Source organism: Mus caroli, unplaced genomic scaffold, assembly GCF_978045245.1.
Source record: "Mus caroli unplaced genomic scaffold, Mus_caroli_1 scaffold_10, whole genome shotgun sequence".
Classification (NCBI taxonomy): domain Eukaryota; kingdom Metazoa; phylum Chordata; class Mammalia; order Rodentia; family Muridae; genus Mus; species Mus caroli.
Window position 1 is genome coordinate 101,418,239 of NW_028227265.1, and position 16,162 is coordinate 101,434,400.

The 16,162-nt window shown below is 40.7% G+C and overlaps 1 protein-coding gene across 4 annotated transcripts in view; it reads left to right on the top strand.

Moving 5' to 3' along the window:
- Nucleotides 1–16,162, top strand: part of Unc5d (unc-5 netrin receptor D) — a 535,933-nt gene that overhangs the window by 502,635 nt on the left and 17,136 nt on the right. For all 4 annotated transcript variants that reach the window (XM_021169824.3, XM_021169825.2, XM_029480897.2 and 1 more), the window contains 2 exons: nt 2,025–2,174; nt 9,284–9,448. In XM_021169824.3, the coding sequence (XP_021025483.1) occupies nt 2,025–2,174; nt 9,284–9,448 (315 nt within the window). The remainder of the gene's footprint in view (nt 1–2,024; nt 2,175–9,283; nt 9,449–16,162) is intronic.

Here is a 16,162-nt window from a genome sequence, read left to right on the forward strand (position 1 = left end):
CATATAGCCACATGGGTAATTAGTACACAAAAATCACAAATTTAGGCCAACCTATGCAAATTAGTGATATTCTGTCTCAAAACAACATTTGTAAAGGCAAAGATGTAAGTGTTTATAAGAACACTTGCCAAGTATGTGAAGTCCTGGTACCTCAAATTCCCAGAACCTTAAAAAGCCATGTCTGTATATCTCAAGGCAGAAGGTAGTCACTCCATGGGGCTGCTTTTAGCTTCTGATAAGTTGTGCTTATTTTCTGCTTGCTGTCCTTTCTCTAACTGATTGTAGCATCTTAGAGCTTATAATACAGAAAAGCCTATAGCCTGGCATTTCTCCCAACAGGACAAGAAATCTGTAAGTCAAGGGTGATTCTACCAATGGACTTGGGGCAGACTCTCATCTCCAGCCACTGGCAGCCTTACCTCTGCAGTAATTTAATATTTTGCAGAATACATATTTATCTAACTGTTCCACTTGCCCTATCAATGTAATTCTGGTCACAACAAGTTCAGAAGCAATTAAGTGTTTGTTCAGCAGAACCTGTGTGGGCTTTGTTTGTCATGAGTGTAATTATAATGATTTCTCAGTGAAACATGCAGGAGTGTTTACCTTGGAAAATTCGATTTCTTGTATCTGAAGTGAAGTTAACTTGATAAAGAACTTGTTTTTCTTGGCCTTTTGGCTTAAAAACTTTTATGAATGCCACTACAAATAAATGTGCACCCTAGAACATTTATTTGGAGCCCAAATGGAATGTTAGATAATGCCCATCTCAGTGAAGAATTGCAGTAGAGTAGAAAACACCTAGTCTGCCTGTATTGTGAAGGGCAGTGTTGCATCCTGTGTGCAGCCAATCCATGGGTAATGTCACATCCAAATGAAACCCATACACCCCTAGAAACTCAAGGGTATTAGCATCAGCTTGAGGGCAAAAAGCTGTTTTAGTTTAAGGAAAGTCCCAGTTAGTTTTAAAGAAGCCAGAAGGAATACTATCAAGGAAACGCATAACAAATGTTGTATCATATGAATAGAGACAGAAGGAGCCCTGGCATTAACTCCTGGAGGGAATGTAAGTTAGTGGAGCCATTATGGAAATCAGTATAGAGGTTCCTTGGAAAATTTAAAAGTATGCTATCTGATCCAGGAGTAGCACTTATGAAGAAATTTCAACCAGTATACCACAAAGATACATGTTTTTTTGTTTTTTTGTTTTTTTTGACAGTGTTCACAATAGCAACTTAGAGAGTCAGCCTGGGGGTTAATCAAAGGCTGCTGAGATAAGGTCAATGTGGCACATTTACATAGCGACAGGAGTATTATCTAGCCATGATCATGATAACGGATGAAATGGCATTCGCAAAAAAAAAAAAAAAAATAATGGATGCAACTGAAGATGATCATGCTCGTGAAATGATAGAGAGATGCAGGAGAATCCTGAATTTTCCTACGGTGTCTAGATTTTAAAAAATAAGATGCAAAAGTAAAAAGGGCCTGTGTGTGAAGACACGACCTGTGAGAGGGGAAGGCAAAGAAAGGTAATGGAGTTGTTGTGACACAAGTACATGGCATACATATATGGGACATCATGATGATGCCATCATTCTGTCTAAGGAATATATTCTCATGAAAGGATCTCTACAAGCGTCAGCAAGATGGCTCAGCAGGGAAAGACACTTGCCACCAAACCTAATGAGCTGAGTTCAGACTCAGCAATTCACATCATGGAAGAATGGAGATTCCTGTAAATGGTCTACTCCCCTTGACACACGCATACCCACACTGAACAAAATAAATGATTCTAAAGCACCTCCATGACATAAACAAAAAAGAACACAATTATCTCTTGAGTATCAAATCCCTATTTCTCAGCAGCTTTCAACCCCAAGTGTGGACCCAAGTGTCTGGTTGTGGAAGTGTATGTTTGTGTCATAGGTCGACACAGCAGTGTGTATCCACACCATAGATGAGAGGGTACAAAGATCTGCATGCTTCAATATGCCTCTTCCTCTTCTCTCCTCCTCCTACAGGAAGTGGTTTCTGATGAACGGCACCAAGGTGGCCAGCTCCTGGAAGAACCAAAGCTGCTGCATTTCAAAGGGAATACATTCAGTCTCCAGATCTCTGTCCTTGACATCCCTCCCTTTCTCTGGAGGATCAAACCGTTCACTGCATGCCAGGTAGCAACCAGCAGCTTCTCACGGGAACAGCTTTGCTGTGACCAGCAAACCCGGGAGGGGCCCTTCCTCTATGTATTGCACCTCCTAGCTGTCAGTGGTATGATGGTTTGGGCACACACAGGGAGTGGAACATATTGTCATAAATTCACAGATGTCTGCCAAGTTACAGTTCTCACATCACAGGTTATATGACACTTCAGGCTTCTGTGTGAATTGCTTAGTATAGGTTCAAGATGGAAATCCAACCACTTAAGAGTAAGGATTTTGTGTTTTTGTTAAAATCAATCATCTCGAGAAATTGTTTTAATCGCAGTCGGCTGAGAAGAAACCGAATGTCTCAGGGTGATGATTTTGAGTGATAGTTGTGGCTGAGAACAGAGCTGTTACCCTTCATATGTGAAGTGCTTGCTGCCAAATGCAATGAGCAAGATGAGAGAGAGGATACCCCTAGTCAGAAATCAAAGGCAAAAGGAAGCCTCCTGGGAGTCTTTTTACAGATACATAAAGATATTTGTATATTAGTGTCCATATAACTCTTCATAAAGTTTTTTTTAAGCATCTCAGGTTATTTAGTTATGTTTGCCATAAAAAAATGATATCTGAGAAGTTTGTCATCATGACATAGAAGTCTGAGAATTCTCTCCATTGTTATATGCAAGTCACCTTTGCTTCAAGTAACAGGACATTTTATTAACCCTGGAATAATATCTGCTGGTACTCATTGATCTGCAATTGCAGCTAGCATAAGCAATAGAGTTCTGTGAGGCTTTTTAACTTTTCCTTTTGTAGTACTTATTGAACATCCATGCAAGCACACACACACAGACACACACACACACATACACATACATACACACACAAACACACACACACACAAACACACAAACACAAACACACTCTATTTACACTGACATATAATTATTCAGAATGAGAACCAGGCAGATTACAAAGACAAAACACAGCAATTCCATGATAGAGAAAAGTTGGGCCACCAATGCTTCTAATTTATAAAATGCAGAACATCCAAATCAGATAAGACCCTTCTTTTCCCACTTGAGTCTCATGATTCTTGCCTTTTGAGAGCCACTTCTCCATCTACAGTTTCAGGGCATTCAAACATTCAGAGTGACAGGAACATCTCTTGTGGTCCCAGCCCCCACCCCCTTTTGTTTGGCACACTCAACAGATTTCTAGACAGAAAATTCCTGAGTGACTGTAGTGCCAGTGGTATTCAAGACCTCAGTGCCTTTGCTTTCCAGGAGGCAATATTCAAAGTTTCTGTTCCAGATCAAACTTATGAAAACAAGTCCCAAGAACCATGTGAATTCCTGCATATTAATCTATAAATGATTTATAGATTTGAGGGCCTGTTTGCATTGTGGCTAATGCAAATCACTCAGCCCAAAGTCACTATTAAATTTAATGCTTAAAGTTTTTAAAAAAAAAAAAAGGGGGATGAGAGATCCATTCCCAGGTAGGCTCTTAAACAATAATTGCAAAACCAGGGATACAGAAAGAATATGATAGGCAGAGAAGGGGACAGGTACTTGCAGAACTCCTAGGATACAGCACCACTAGCTATAGCCAAAGAGCCTTGGTTTACAACCAACACACTTTACTACTAGTGTGGGTTGGAGTCCATGGAGGCTGTGAACACATATAAACAATGGCCTTCTATAATTGAGCTTAGTCTAAGGGTCTTGGGAGGAAGAGAAACAGTGGGATTTTCTCAGTGCCAGGAGGCTTACCCGCAAGTCTTCATTCTCACTGTTTCTCAAACCTCAAATTACCTTCCACTCTCTTCTTCCTTTCTCTCCATCACCCTTACCCACTAATCTTTGCCCATGCCATGGCTACGTTCCTCAGGTTGCATGAGTGAGTATTGGGCTGTTCCAGGCATTAGATCAAAAGCACTTTGGGGGTGGGGAGATTTCCTGTAAGACCACTTGAACCTCACGTAGATCATTGTATGTGTGGATAACAGAGAAAGGCTATTCATTAGGACTTAGCATTTAGAACATAACAGGGCCTCTCTCTCTCTCTCTCTCTCTCTCTCTCTCTCTCTCTGTCTCTCTCTCTGTCTCTCTCTCTGTCTCTCTCTCTGTCTCTCTCTCTGTCTCTGTCTCTCTCTCTGCTTATCTCAGAAAAATGTTGTAGAAACAGAAAACCATGCTATTGCTGATATGTGGTCTCCTTTTCAACCAATCTCCTTGTCATCTTTGAGCCCCAAGCAAGAGAAACAGGAGGTGCCATCAGTATCTATTTGATTTTTTTTCAAACTGCAAATGGACAATCTACAAATTTATATATTACAGTTGACACAGATTCCAAAATGCCACTTGGTTTTGTTCTGAGGGATGGCATTTCCAAAGAACTTCGAGACTAAGAGAGAGGGTCAGAAATATCTGCCTGTCAGGTAGCAAAAGTCTGCATTGCAGAGTGGTTTGAAACATTGCAGTGTGAATTGGGTCTGTGTCCTGAGCCTATGTGTAGACGGTCCAGCTTGGTTCCTAACCAGGAGTACTATGTCACCGAGAATGTCATACAACTTCTGCAAGAATGGAGGGAGGGGCCCTGTGTAGCACCCAATGACCTCACTCCACAGAGACACCTCTACCTGCCATGCTACTATTAGTAAATAACCCATTGTTCCATGATTTCTTCCCAAGATTCGAGACTATCGTAATTAGGAATCCAGTCCTACTGTCCTGTATCTCTCTCCTTTCCCTACACAGGACATGACTAAATAGCTCTGGCTCTCAACAGGTCCCTGAGAAGGTCAAGCTTCTTCATTATAGCTTCCTTTTTTCTTTGTTGCCTCTGGGTTGGAAAGCTATGATAAGCTATATGACAGCATTTATTTATGTATGTATTTATTTATTTATTTATTTATTCATAGCCAATAAGACACAAAGTGGGGTTGTCATGTCCCTGGGATAAAGGCTTTGCAGCATGCTATGAATCTTCCAGAAGTCCGTGTCTGTCCCCTGCTAGGATATGATTTACATTCTTTCCATCTGCTAGGAACTTAATTGTAATGGGAACCCAAATGTAACCATTTCTGGAATTCTTTAACAGCACATAACTTTGCTACACTTTGTCCTCTGCACAATTCCTGTGCTGTTCCTTTCTGCTCAGTGAGCATTGTTGGTGATTTGGTTTTGTTTTGTTTGGGGCAACAGGATGGGTTTTTCTTTTCTTTTTGCCCATCCCCCCCCCCATTCCATCTCTCTCTCTTTTGGGATAAATGAATACAGTAACAATTGCCCTGAAAACACACTAATCACAGTGCTTCCCGTTCTATTCTTTTAAAATGTTTTGTTGAGCACTATTTGCACCTGCTATTCAAGTCAACAAGGAAAATCTATTTATTCAGTACTGTCCTAAAAACAGATTTAGAAGTGTTTTGATTGCACGCAGTAGCATGAAGAAACAGGAGAGAAGACATTCTTATGCCAGTTCTCATGTCTTTCTACAAGGAAGACTGTCTCTGCAGAGGTTATTAATCTCCTACATTCCAGTGTTCAGGGGGAAAAAATACAGGAATCTTAGCAAGTCATATCAAATAAGTGGCCAGTACTATTTTTTTAAGAAAAGGTAAATATTAGCAAGTTTCCCAACCCACAGCAGAAAAGGCAGATCTTCTTGAGGGGATCGATCTTGAACTGGACTCTGTAACACTGGAACCCTTAGGCTTACCTTCTGCTGTAATGTAAAACCCAGCCATTAATCTTACAGCTGTGTTATAGTTGGTTTCTCTAAAGGAGTCATTCAGAGTACCTCTACAAAAATCAACTGGTTTAGAGAAGACATTTTATGTGAGAGATTGTAAGAGTGAGAATGTAGAAAGCTGAAGCAGGGCGTGAAATGACTGAGGCCTGGGAAGGCCGATCAGAAAGCTGGATTTATAATGTGAGGCATTGGGGTTCGCTGTGAACCCCAAGGCAAAGGAATCATGGGATTAGGTCCAGCCCCTAGATAATGGTCACATCAATGTCTCTCATAGTATTTGAGTTAGGGTTTTATTGCTATGAAGAGACACCATGTTCTCGGTATCTCTTATAAAGGAAAACATTTAAGTGACTAGCTTACAGTTTCACAAGCTTAGTCCCATACCTCACAGTTTCTGAGTTTTCATCCATTATTGTCATGTTGGGAAACATGGCAGCATGTAGGTGTTAGAGAAGGAGCTGAGAGATCTACATCTTGATCCTAAGATAGCAAAAGGAGACTGTATGTCACACTGGGCATAGCTTGAGCATATATAAGACCTCAAAGCTGGCCTACAAGTTACAAACTTCCTCCAATAAAGTCCACCAAGGCCACACCCCGTAAGGATGATATTCCCTATGGACCAAGAATTCAAGCCCATGAGCCTGTGGTTGCCATTCCTACTCAAACCACCACACATAATGAGTAGAGCTGAGAGACTGTAGTGCTATTGCCTGATGAATGCCAATCAACTGATTTCCATTCTATGTTCCTGTCAGGTCCCATACTCTGCCAAGCTTGTCTAGTAGAGACTAGAGGCAGAAAGATTATGAAACAGTATTTCATTCAGCTCCAGTGAGGTATAATGGGGTTAGGAATGCTTGCTAAATAACTCTGGGAAAGAGAAGGTAAAGATGCCTGAGAAACATAGGAACATTTGTAGAGCACCTCCGATCTCCAGTGCCAGAGAATGATGATAAGGTCCAGTGCTAGCAATGTAGTTATTAGAGCCCTGCAAAGGGAGATGACATTTGGCCATGTGCAAGCCGATGGGGTCAAGTTCACTGGGCAGAGGGAGATGGGTAGGAGGCTGAATCAGGAATAATCCATGGATGGCAGAATGGGGTATGGCTCAGGAGGAGGAACTGTGATATGCTAGAAATTACCTCAGGGCTCCTGAGACCTCTGGACATCTTTAGAGGCTAGTCTCCTAACTTTGGCCAAGGATTAAGAGCAAATACAACAAAAGAAATGTCCTACATGTTTCTTATATTCTTGCTAAGATGACTGGTAACTGTAAATGTTTGATTTTGTTCTCTCATTGTTCTTCAAAGCTTGGCATCTCCTATTTAAGCATACAACAGAAAAATCTAAAATACTTTGATCCCTGATGGTTTTGCCAGAAAGTGTCTGTTGCCAAATCTCTTTCCCATAAGGAGACATAAAGAACGTCTCCCCCTCTTCCTAAGGTCGCAGTGACCGACTGAGGTATTACTCTGCCAAAGTTCACTCTTAAGAACCAATTAGTTGAGCTGTGAACCTAGTCCCTGCTTGTTTGTCTTACAGGCAAGGTTTGGTATCTGTTGTTCCTTTGTTATTGTTAAATATACATAATAATTTTTTGTATATTTCATTATCTCCAAAGAAAGAATATAATGGACTAGCCCTGACAAAGAATGAGTATTTTTTAACTGAGCTCATAAAAATAATAAACATATTTCTTATATATAAAATAAAAGAACCAATTAGTACCTATTGGGTTTCCTTACAGAGCATATGTGAGATGCTTCTAACAGGGATATGGGTATTCCTCACCCCAAGAGATCATAGCCCTATTCCAGTGGTGATGGGGGCTTCCCCATAGCTGCCAGGATGAAGCCCCCACCCCTACCCCACCCCAGACAGTCTCCCTTAGCCTATATATATGCTTGCGCCTCCCTGAGGTCAGATGCAGTTAAGGCAGAGTTGTATACGGTGGATAGAAGGGAGCACTTGGATTCTTAGGGGAGGGTTTCATAACCAGTGCCTTCCCACCGTGAGGGTGATGTAAACAGTCAACCAGCCCAGCTGGAATGAAAGAACCTTTTACAGAGCTGAGCATCCCAAGATTGCAACGGCTTGGCCTGGAGGACAGTCACTCCCAACGGTACCCACAACTTAGATCAATATAACTTTTAGAGGAAATGCGAAAAGCAAGCTATACACGAGAGTGTGGCCATTAGAGCTTGGGAATAAACAGTTCGTCCAAGTGAGTAATTACAGCTGCGGCCTTGGTCTTTTAACACCCTGCAAGCCACCCTTTTGTGTCTCCAGCTTCCAGGCTTTGTACATCTCTTGCCACCTTTCAGCTTCAGCACTGCAGAAAATTATATTTTTAGAAATAAAAGGAGCAAATTAATGTGGCGATAAACAGAGGAAATAAAAGTGATGTTGAGGGTTGTTAGGAGCTGGGCACTCCTGGTCAGTGCCACATTTGACTAGGAAGCAGTTACTTTTTTTTTAGCACATTAAAAAAAAAGGCTAAGAAGTAGGAACAAACTATTAAAAACTTGCCTTTGCCTGCATGCTCCAGCTAGTATTAAGAAAAGGAGTACTTCCCATTCTTATTACTAAAACCTACATTTACTTGCCAGAGAGTTGTACCTGTCACTTGAGGAGGGGGCCAAACCTAAATTGTTATTTTTTTTCCTCCTTTATATTGTAGGGTTCAGCGTTTCCAACTTATCTTTCTCGTGGCCACGAGTAGGTGATTAGACAGCTATGCCACTCTGGGTGCCAAGCATGTGTGTGTCCCTCTAGGGGTTGTGTGCAGTTGTGCCAGGTACATTGGCAGAGTCTGTCCCTACACAAGTATGTATGAGGCTGTGGTGTGGGTAACCAGTTCTGGTAGAAATCTTACATAGGCAAGAAAGTAGCATTCCATTCCAGGCTTATATAGAAGGAAGGACTATAGGAGCCTTCTAAGGAGGAAGAAGAAAGGTTACATTTTAATGGTGCTTTTTCTATGGCATGTGTTTGTGTGCACACGTGCATGCATGTGTGCATGTGTGCACGTGCGTGTGTGTGTGTGTGTGTGTGTGTGTGTGTGTGTGTGTGTGAAATCTGACGTCTTGTAGCATTTCTTACAAGTTCGAATGTTATCAATTGGAATTGATATTAATGACTTTTATGCTGCCTGGCGTATGCTGAAGCATCATTTCTACACTTCCACCAAAGTTACTTAAGCAAGCATCTTTGCTACAATATCATCATCATCACCATCATCATCATCATCGCTATCATTACTATCGTCATCATCATCGTTATCGTGATTAAGACTCTCCTATTGTGGTTCCTCAAAGCAGGGCTCTGTTTTTTCACACCTTTTCCTCTCCACCCCCACTTCCCACCCCCTGCAGGAAGTCCCCTTCTCCCGAGTGTGGAGCAGCAACCGGCAGCCCCTGCACTGTGCCTTCTCCCTGGAGCGCTACACGCCCACCACCACCCAGCTGTCCTGCAAAATCTGCATTCGGCAGCTCAAAGGCCATGAACAGATCCTCCAAGTGCAGACATCCATCCTAGAGGTAAGTCCAGGATGCAGGTCTTTGGACTCCCTTCCTAAGTGACGGTGGGAGTAAAGATCGCATATCTATCGTGGCTTTGCCATTGGGGTTCTTGGGGACTTTGCAATATAGACTCTTCCCTCTCATTACCAGTGAGGAAGAACAAAAGTTCTCAGGCTCAAAACTGAGCCAAGCTTCCCACTGGACAGGGAACCTCAACCTTGAGGTTCTGTAGAGGGACTTTTGGCAAAGGAGCGGGTTCAGGAATTTTTCAGCAAAAGGTAAGCAGTTTCCTAATTGACAAAGGGCCTGGGATTCCTACAGACTCCTGTCCAGGGAGCGTCAACATGGCCGGTGAGGCTCCAGTGGCTACTGGGTTATTGTTTAACTGGTTCATGGACATGTTTTAAAAGACAGTTGCCTTGTGTAGTACTTTACATTTGGAGCATCTCCCTGCCAACTTCCTTTCCCCACATCAGTCCTATTTGTTTGCGTTGTGACCCACAGACTTTAACATCTGTATTTGTCAGCATATAAATATTAATGAGATAATAATTTATCCTCATTTGCAAATGTAACACAGCTATGTACATATAACTTAACTTCAAGTTTTTCTCCCTTGAATGTGTAACTTAATGCATTATCACTTCTTTGCATTTCGTCTTAGCTCATTGTTTATGCAAAGTGAGTGCTGCTAATTCCCCAAATACTTTTCCTGAGGGCTGGGTAGCTTTTCTGAGGATCATGTCTTACAATTGATAGCTGTCTTAACTGACTGACGTCTGTGTGCGCTATTTGCATTCATTATTGCCAATTAGCATTTAGCGATAAAGCAGCTTTGATGGGGAAAAGTACATGCAGAAATCTGGGTATGGTATTTTTAGAAGCTCTTTCTTGAACAGTCCCAGCATATGTAATTCAATATATTTCAAGAAAAATACAAACAAATATTATATGAAAATTACTTTGTTTTTGTTGTTGTTGTTTTGGTTTTTAGAATATAACCCCTTTTAGTAATAGTTCATGCTGAAGTTAAATGAAGTGTTTTATTTTTTGGTTTTAGGTTTTTTTTTTTTAATTGATTAAATTGGCTTTAATTGATTAAGTTGCATACATGAATACATAGGACGAGGTGGTTCTCAACTTCCTGATGCTGCAATCTCGACCTCCTACCATAAAGTTATTTTTCTTGCTACATCATAACTGTGATTTTACTACTGTTGAGTTGTAATGTAAAATATCTGATATGCAGGGTATCTAATATGTGGCCCAGTGGAGGTTGCAACCCATGGGTTGAGAACCAAGGAACAATATGTTCTGGTTACTTGCACATCCCCAACTCTCTTTGTTCCCTTCCCACTATGTTCATCCTACCCCCACCAAGTCCCTTTCCCACAGCCATGACTTTGTCTTGTGACCCACTGATTTTAACCAGGGTCATCTCTGTGGCCACATTGGAACTGTCCATTAGAGTCTGGTGCGTTCATTTCGTGGATACACAACTCAAAACAGTTATATCTCTTACCCAGAACCCATCAGTAACCAATAATAGTTCAACAGGCAGGCAGAAGGCTCTGTGTGTCTCGCCCCAACCCATGATTGGCAGTTGATAGACCCAATCTTATGCAAGTCCAAGGAAGGCAACTGTAGCTGGTGTGGGATATTTTTGCAATGGCTGTATCTTTTCATAGCCCTTTCTTTGTTTTCTGGCCCTTGCATACTTTGAGCTGCTCTGTGATATCTCTGCATCTTAGAGGGAATAGTACAAATGCCCCATTTAGGGAAGAGCACTCGTCTCCATACCCAGCCTTAACACTGTGAGCAGCCATGAGTCTACATTTACCACCATTCACCGCAAAGAAGCTTTCCTGATTAAGTAACATTTGCCTATAGTTAGAAACGGAAATACTTAAAATGCAGTTTGTCACCATGACAACTTGGCTAAACAACAGTAATAAGTTCTCCTTCGGGGCCAATGTCCTCCCTAGCCATGGATTTTCAAATGAAAATCAAAAGAAAGAAACAAAACAAAACAAAAATCAAACACAAAACCACCAAACAAAAACACACACCTAATTTTCAGATGCACCCATCGAAGGGCAGAAGATGCATCACATCCTGACATGCCTTTTAATAGGTCAAAGTATTTTAGATTTGGACACCTGGATGCTGTGTTTTGGTTTCTGCTATTACAGAAAGCTTATGGGAGGACAGTAAAGTGTTGGCCCACCCTAATACTTTTTGTTATTGCTTAACTAAACTTGTGAAGTACATCAAAGCTAAACTAGCCAATGAGCCCAGTCCTTCCTACCATTTGCTGTCTATCCTTTTTCTAATGTTTCAAAGTTTACAGAGACATTTAGCTACCAAGAAGACAGCATTGCAGTATCTCTTGTACATGAATACAAGTATCAATATGAGAAAACTTTGTTGAGTGATGGCTATTAGTCCACAGGCTTCCGCTTTTCAATGTTTTCCTGCTCTTTTCATTCTGTCAGGGATTGGTTTATTAATTGCCTACAGTGTTGCTATAGGAATTTCACCCAGTTCCGGGACATCTTCAGCAAGTCTAATTTATTAGCATTTACTATTTGAGAAGACAATGGATGACTCTGGAAAGTCCCTGTGTTTCAGAATGTTTCATTTGTTTCACATTGGTCACATAACCATCACTGCTCTGCGAATGATTTATCACTGCGTTCACAATTGTGCATGACATAAAATCTCAAAGAAGCTACCTTGCACGTCTGAGGACATTGAACTGACAAAATGGGGCACCACAGTGCAAATTCAGAGACCCAACTTCAGGCTCAAAGTCTCCACATATATTACATTATTTTAAGACCCCAAATGAGTCTCACAGTGACCCATAATGCAAATCATCAATTTGGGAGCTCACTCACGGCAAACATCCCCAAATCAGTAATTTTGTTAATAAGTACGTGAATGGAATGATGAGAAATTCTTTTGTCAAAAATAAAACAAAAACAAAAACAAAAAACAAAAAACAAAGCAGGGCTATGGAGATGCCTTGGCCCTTAAAGTGCCTACTATATAAGCATGATGCCCTGTGATCAGTTTTCAGAACCCACATAACACACACAAAAAAAGCACAGAACTGTAGGCTTCTAATGCATGTTCTGGGGAGGCAGAGATACACAAATTTATCAAACTTACAACCCAATCACCCTACCCTACTAAGTGAGCTCTAGGTTGAGTGAGAAACAAAACAAAACAAAACAAAACAAAACAGCCAAACAAACAAACAAAACACATGAAGCAGATAATTCCTGAGAAAGAACAATGCTTAAGGTTATCCTATGGCCGCAACACATAAACACACCTGAAAATATAGGAGCACTTGCACATATGCCAACCCACAAAAGAAGAAACCATAGAACATCAATGTTTGTGTGATGGCCTATGTAGGTGTTTATTTTGTAGATTGTCAAGAGAATAATGTGTATCCTACATGTGGAACTCAACTTCTAATAGTGTCATCATTGAACTGTCTCTCAAACTCCTTCCAGCATCTGGAAGAAGGATGCATCTGATGATCAATAACAACTGCTGTCTTTTCCTAAAATGGATTTGACTTTTATAGTAAATGGTTGATGCAAAGGGCCAAATATGGACAGTGATCAAAAACAGATTTCCCAGGAAGAGAAAGGTGACATTCTAAACATGGGGTGGGGGTGGGTGGGGGCTTTGGAATCATAGACCAGTTTTGAAGGCAAGTCACACTGCGTTGTCACCAGGCTGCCAACATTGACTTTAGAGTTGAGAAAACTTAGTTTTTAACCACTGGAACTTGTTGAGTACATACAGTCACAATAATGTGGAACTCTTGTAACGTTTCATAGATGTCATTGATTATTTTCCTTAATTGTGTTCCCCAAATCCCTATGCATTTCACCTAAGAGTTTTCATTCTTTGTCTTATTTGACTGAGTTTTCTTACAGTCACAACTCCTTACATTTGACAAGACTATCATGATGGATATAAGGACACACATGTCTGTGCGTATGGATGTGTCCTAAACATCTAAGTCAATGTAGGGGTCATACCCACTAAAGACGTTTGATTTTATTGCTCATGGTTCCATCTACCACTTCCCTTCATGCCTTTGGTCTAGATGATTTTACAAATAAACACTATTTCGGAGTTACCCTTAGTTTTAGCCAAACATCTATGTTTATATCTAAGTCTATATATCTATATCTACATCTTTATTATTATTATTATTATTATTATTATTATTATTATGATTGATGTGACCAGAATTGTTTCAGTCTTTGGGAGCAGTGAGATTCCCCCATCTTGATACAATCCTGTTGAATTACATAATAACTACTGCCAACTGACACTGTCAAATCAGCTCTCTCATCCATCTAGAAACTGTAGCCTGGAACACTCTAAGGAACTGGAAAGAACCCTCACATAATTTATCCCATCATTTTTTCTGGTATAATATTATTGAAGACCATTTTTGGTAGAAATGACTTAAATGGGATTCCTGCGCATTACAATTTTCCCTTTAAGCAATTCTCTTATCTTTCCTCCAAAAGCGGTGGAAGTTGGGGGATAATTTGTCTGCAATAAAACAGAGTACTTGGGATCTCTCGTTGATTTACAACTCCCCATGCTTGCCAGGTAACAGCCGCTTATCTCAGATGTACAGAGCATGAAAATCTACTGTTCCTCTGCATATTTAATTTAAACAATCAGGGAATGTGATGTAACCACAGCATTCTCATTACTTGGCTCAGATGTCTTCTTGAATACATCATAAATGTTACATAAAGTGTCACTCAGGTAGAAGGGGAGTATTTAAGTTTGGAAATTTTAAGAGTGAAGTGGATCCACTTATTAAAGTGTATTAAATTTTTTAAAATGCTTATTTTTAGATTCAGCCTCGTATATTTTATTCACCTTCAAAGGAAACACACTTTTCTCCTGCTTCATTTCGGGCTCCCAGGTGGCTTTTCTTCTGCCAAGAGATTCTTGGGGGTCAAACTCTCCCGACTAGTCCGTTGACACAGTCTGAGGTCTGGTCTGATTGTTTGGGCTTTGAAGACTCTATGAGGTTTAAGGAAGGCTGCTCAGTTAGCAGAGCGCTTGCTGTGAAGCATGAGGTCCCAGTCTCAAATCCCTAGCACTCCTGAGAGTTAAAAGCCACATGCAGTTGCACACATCTTTAACCCCTTCACTGTAGAGGCAGACAGGAGGATCGCCAGGACTTGCTGGTCAGCGACTGGAGCCATAATGCTGGGGGAGAAGACCCTGCCTCAATGAATAAGGTTGAAAGCAACTGAGGAAAATACCTAAAGTCTTCTACCTCTCTCCCTAACACTCATGCATACACCCGCACATACACATGCACACACATGTGCACAAATATACATGTACAAACACATACAATTCTTTATATTTTTTATGCTGAGAATTAAAACTTAGGACCTTACATGTGCTAGCTGAGTACTTTACCAACCAGCATATATCCCCTATGTTCTCAGCCCATGATTGTATTACTCAAAATATTTCCAAGTTTGTGGTCCAAAGCAAATTTTGTATCTTTCAATTATTTAGACTGAACCTTTGTTTGTTTTGTTTTGTTCTTTGCTTGTAAGCCACCTTCCCCTAGGTTAATAACCTTTGATGCCATTTCACACAGAAGAATCCCATGCTGTCTTGTGTAAATGTCTTTTATTTTCTCTCCCCCCTCACAATTCAGGATCCCCTCCCTTTCCTTACTTTCTTCAGTAGTCTTCAAGTCAGAAGATGTGTAAGAAAGCTATTCCCACTTGATTTGCATTTTTAGAGGGTAAAAGAAATTTTACAAACCATGATAAAAAATAATGTCTACCTGTAACCTATTTTATGCAGTAAGAAGCAGGGTTGGTTTATTTTATAACCATCCAATATATCAGAACAGAATTGTCCACTCTGCCTGAAATAAGACCCTCTCTGCTCAAAGTCTGTTTAGCCAATGCCTACCAATCATGTAAGGCCAGGTCAAACACTTCTCTCACGAAGACTCTTCTCCATATAGATTTCCAAAGCATACTAATAATGTCACCCACACAAGATATTTTTAAATAAGCTCTCTGCTCTGTGTAGTTCATATTTGTTTTGAAGCAGTAAAATGGGGGCTGGTGTAGTTACTAGGGCTTCCAACTTGTAGTTTCAGGTGTGTCACAAGTTACTTGGGTGGCTTTTGACAAGCTTTCATACTGTCTGTTGAGTCTGCAAACTTGGCAGAAGGTCTGAGTAGGAAGCTGAGATGTAAAATGTTATGGCATTCAGAGTTACAAGCCAGGAGTCTAGAGTCCTACTGGAAAGCAATTTAAAGCATCCTAAAGTATCCTGATTTAAAGGCTACTTTTGTTATTAGACCATCCCAACCACAAGCATGGAAAGAATTTGTATAAGATTATTTTATGATGTAGACTAGAACTGAAAGCAGTCAACTGAACTCAAGGGGAATGTTGGATCTGCACTTGGCCATGAAGCTCTTTTCTCTTGGAACATCCCAGATGTGCTTCTTCGGAGCATCCTGAGTTTTCAAGACACATAACCATCTTCCCATGTCTCATGATAATAGAAAACATAAAAAGCACTGCCAATCATTAATGAAATCTCTACGTCAGCCAGTCTCTTTGACTAAGTTTTGATGAAAATGTACAAGCCTGACACTACCTGTGAAGGGTCATGGTGGCTCCAGTGCCCACAGTA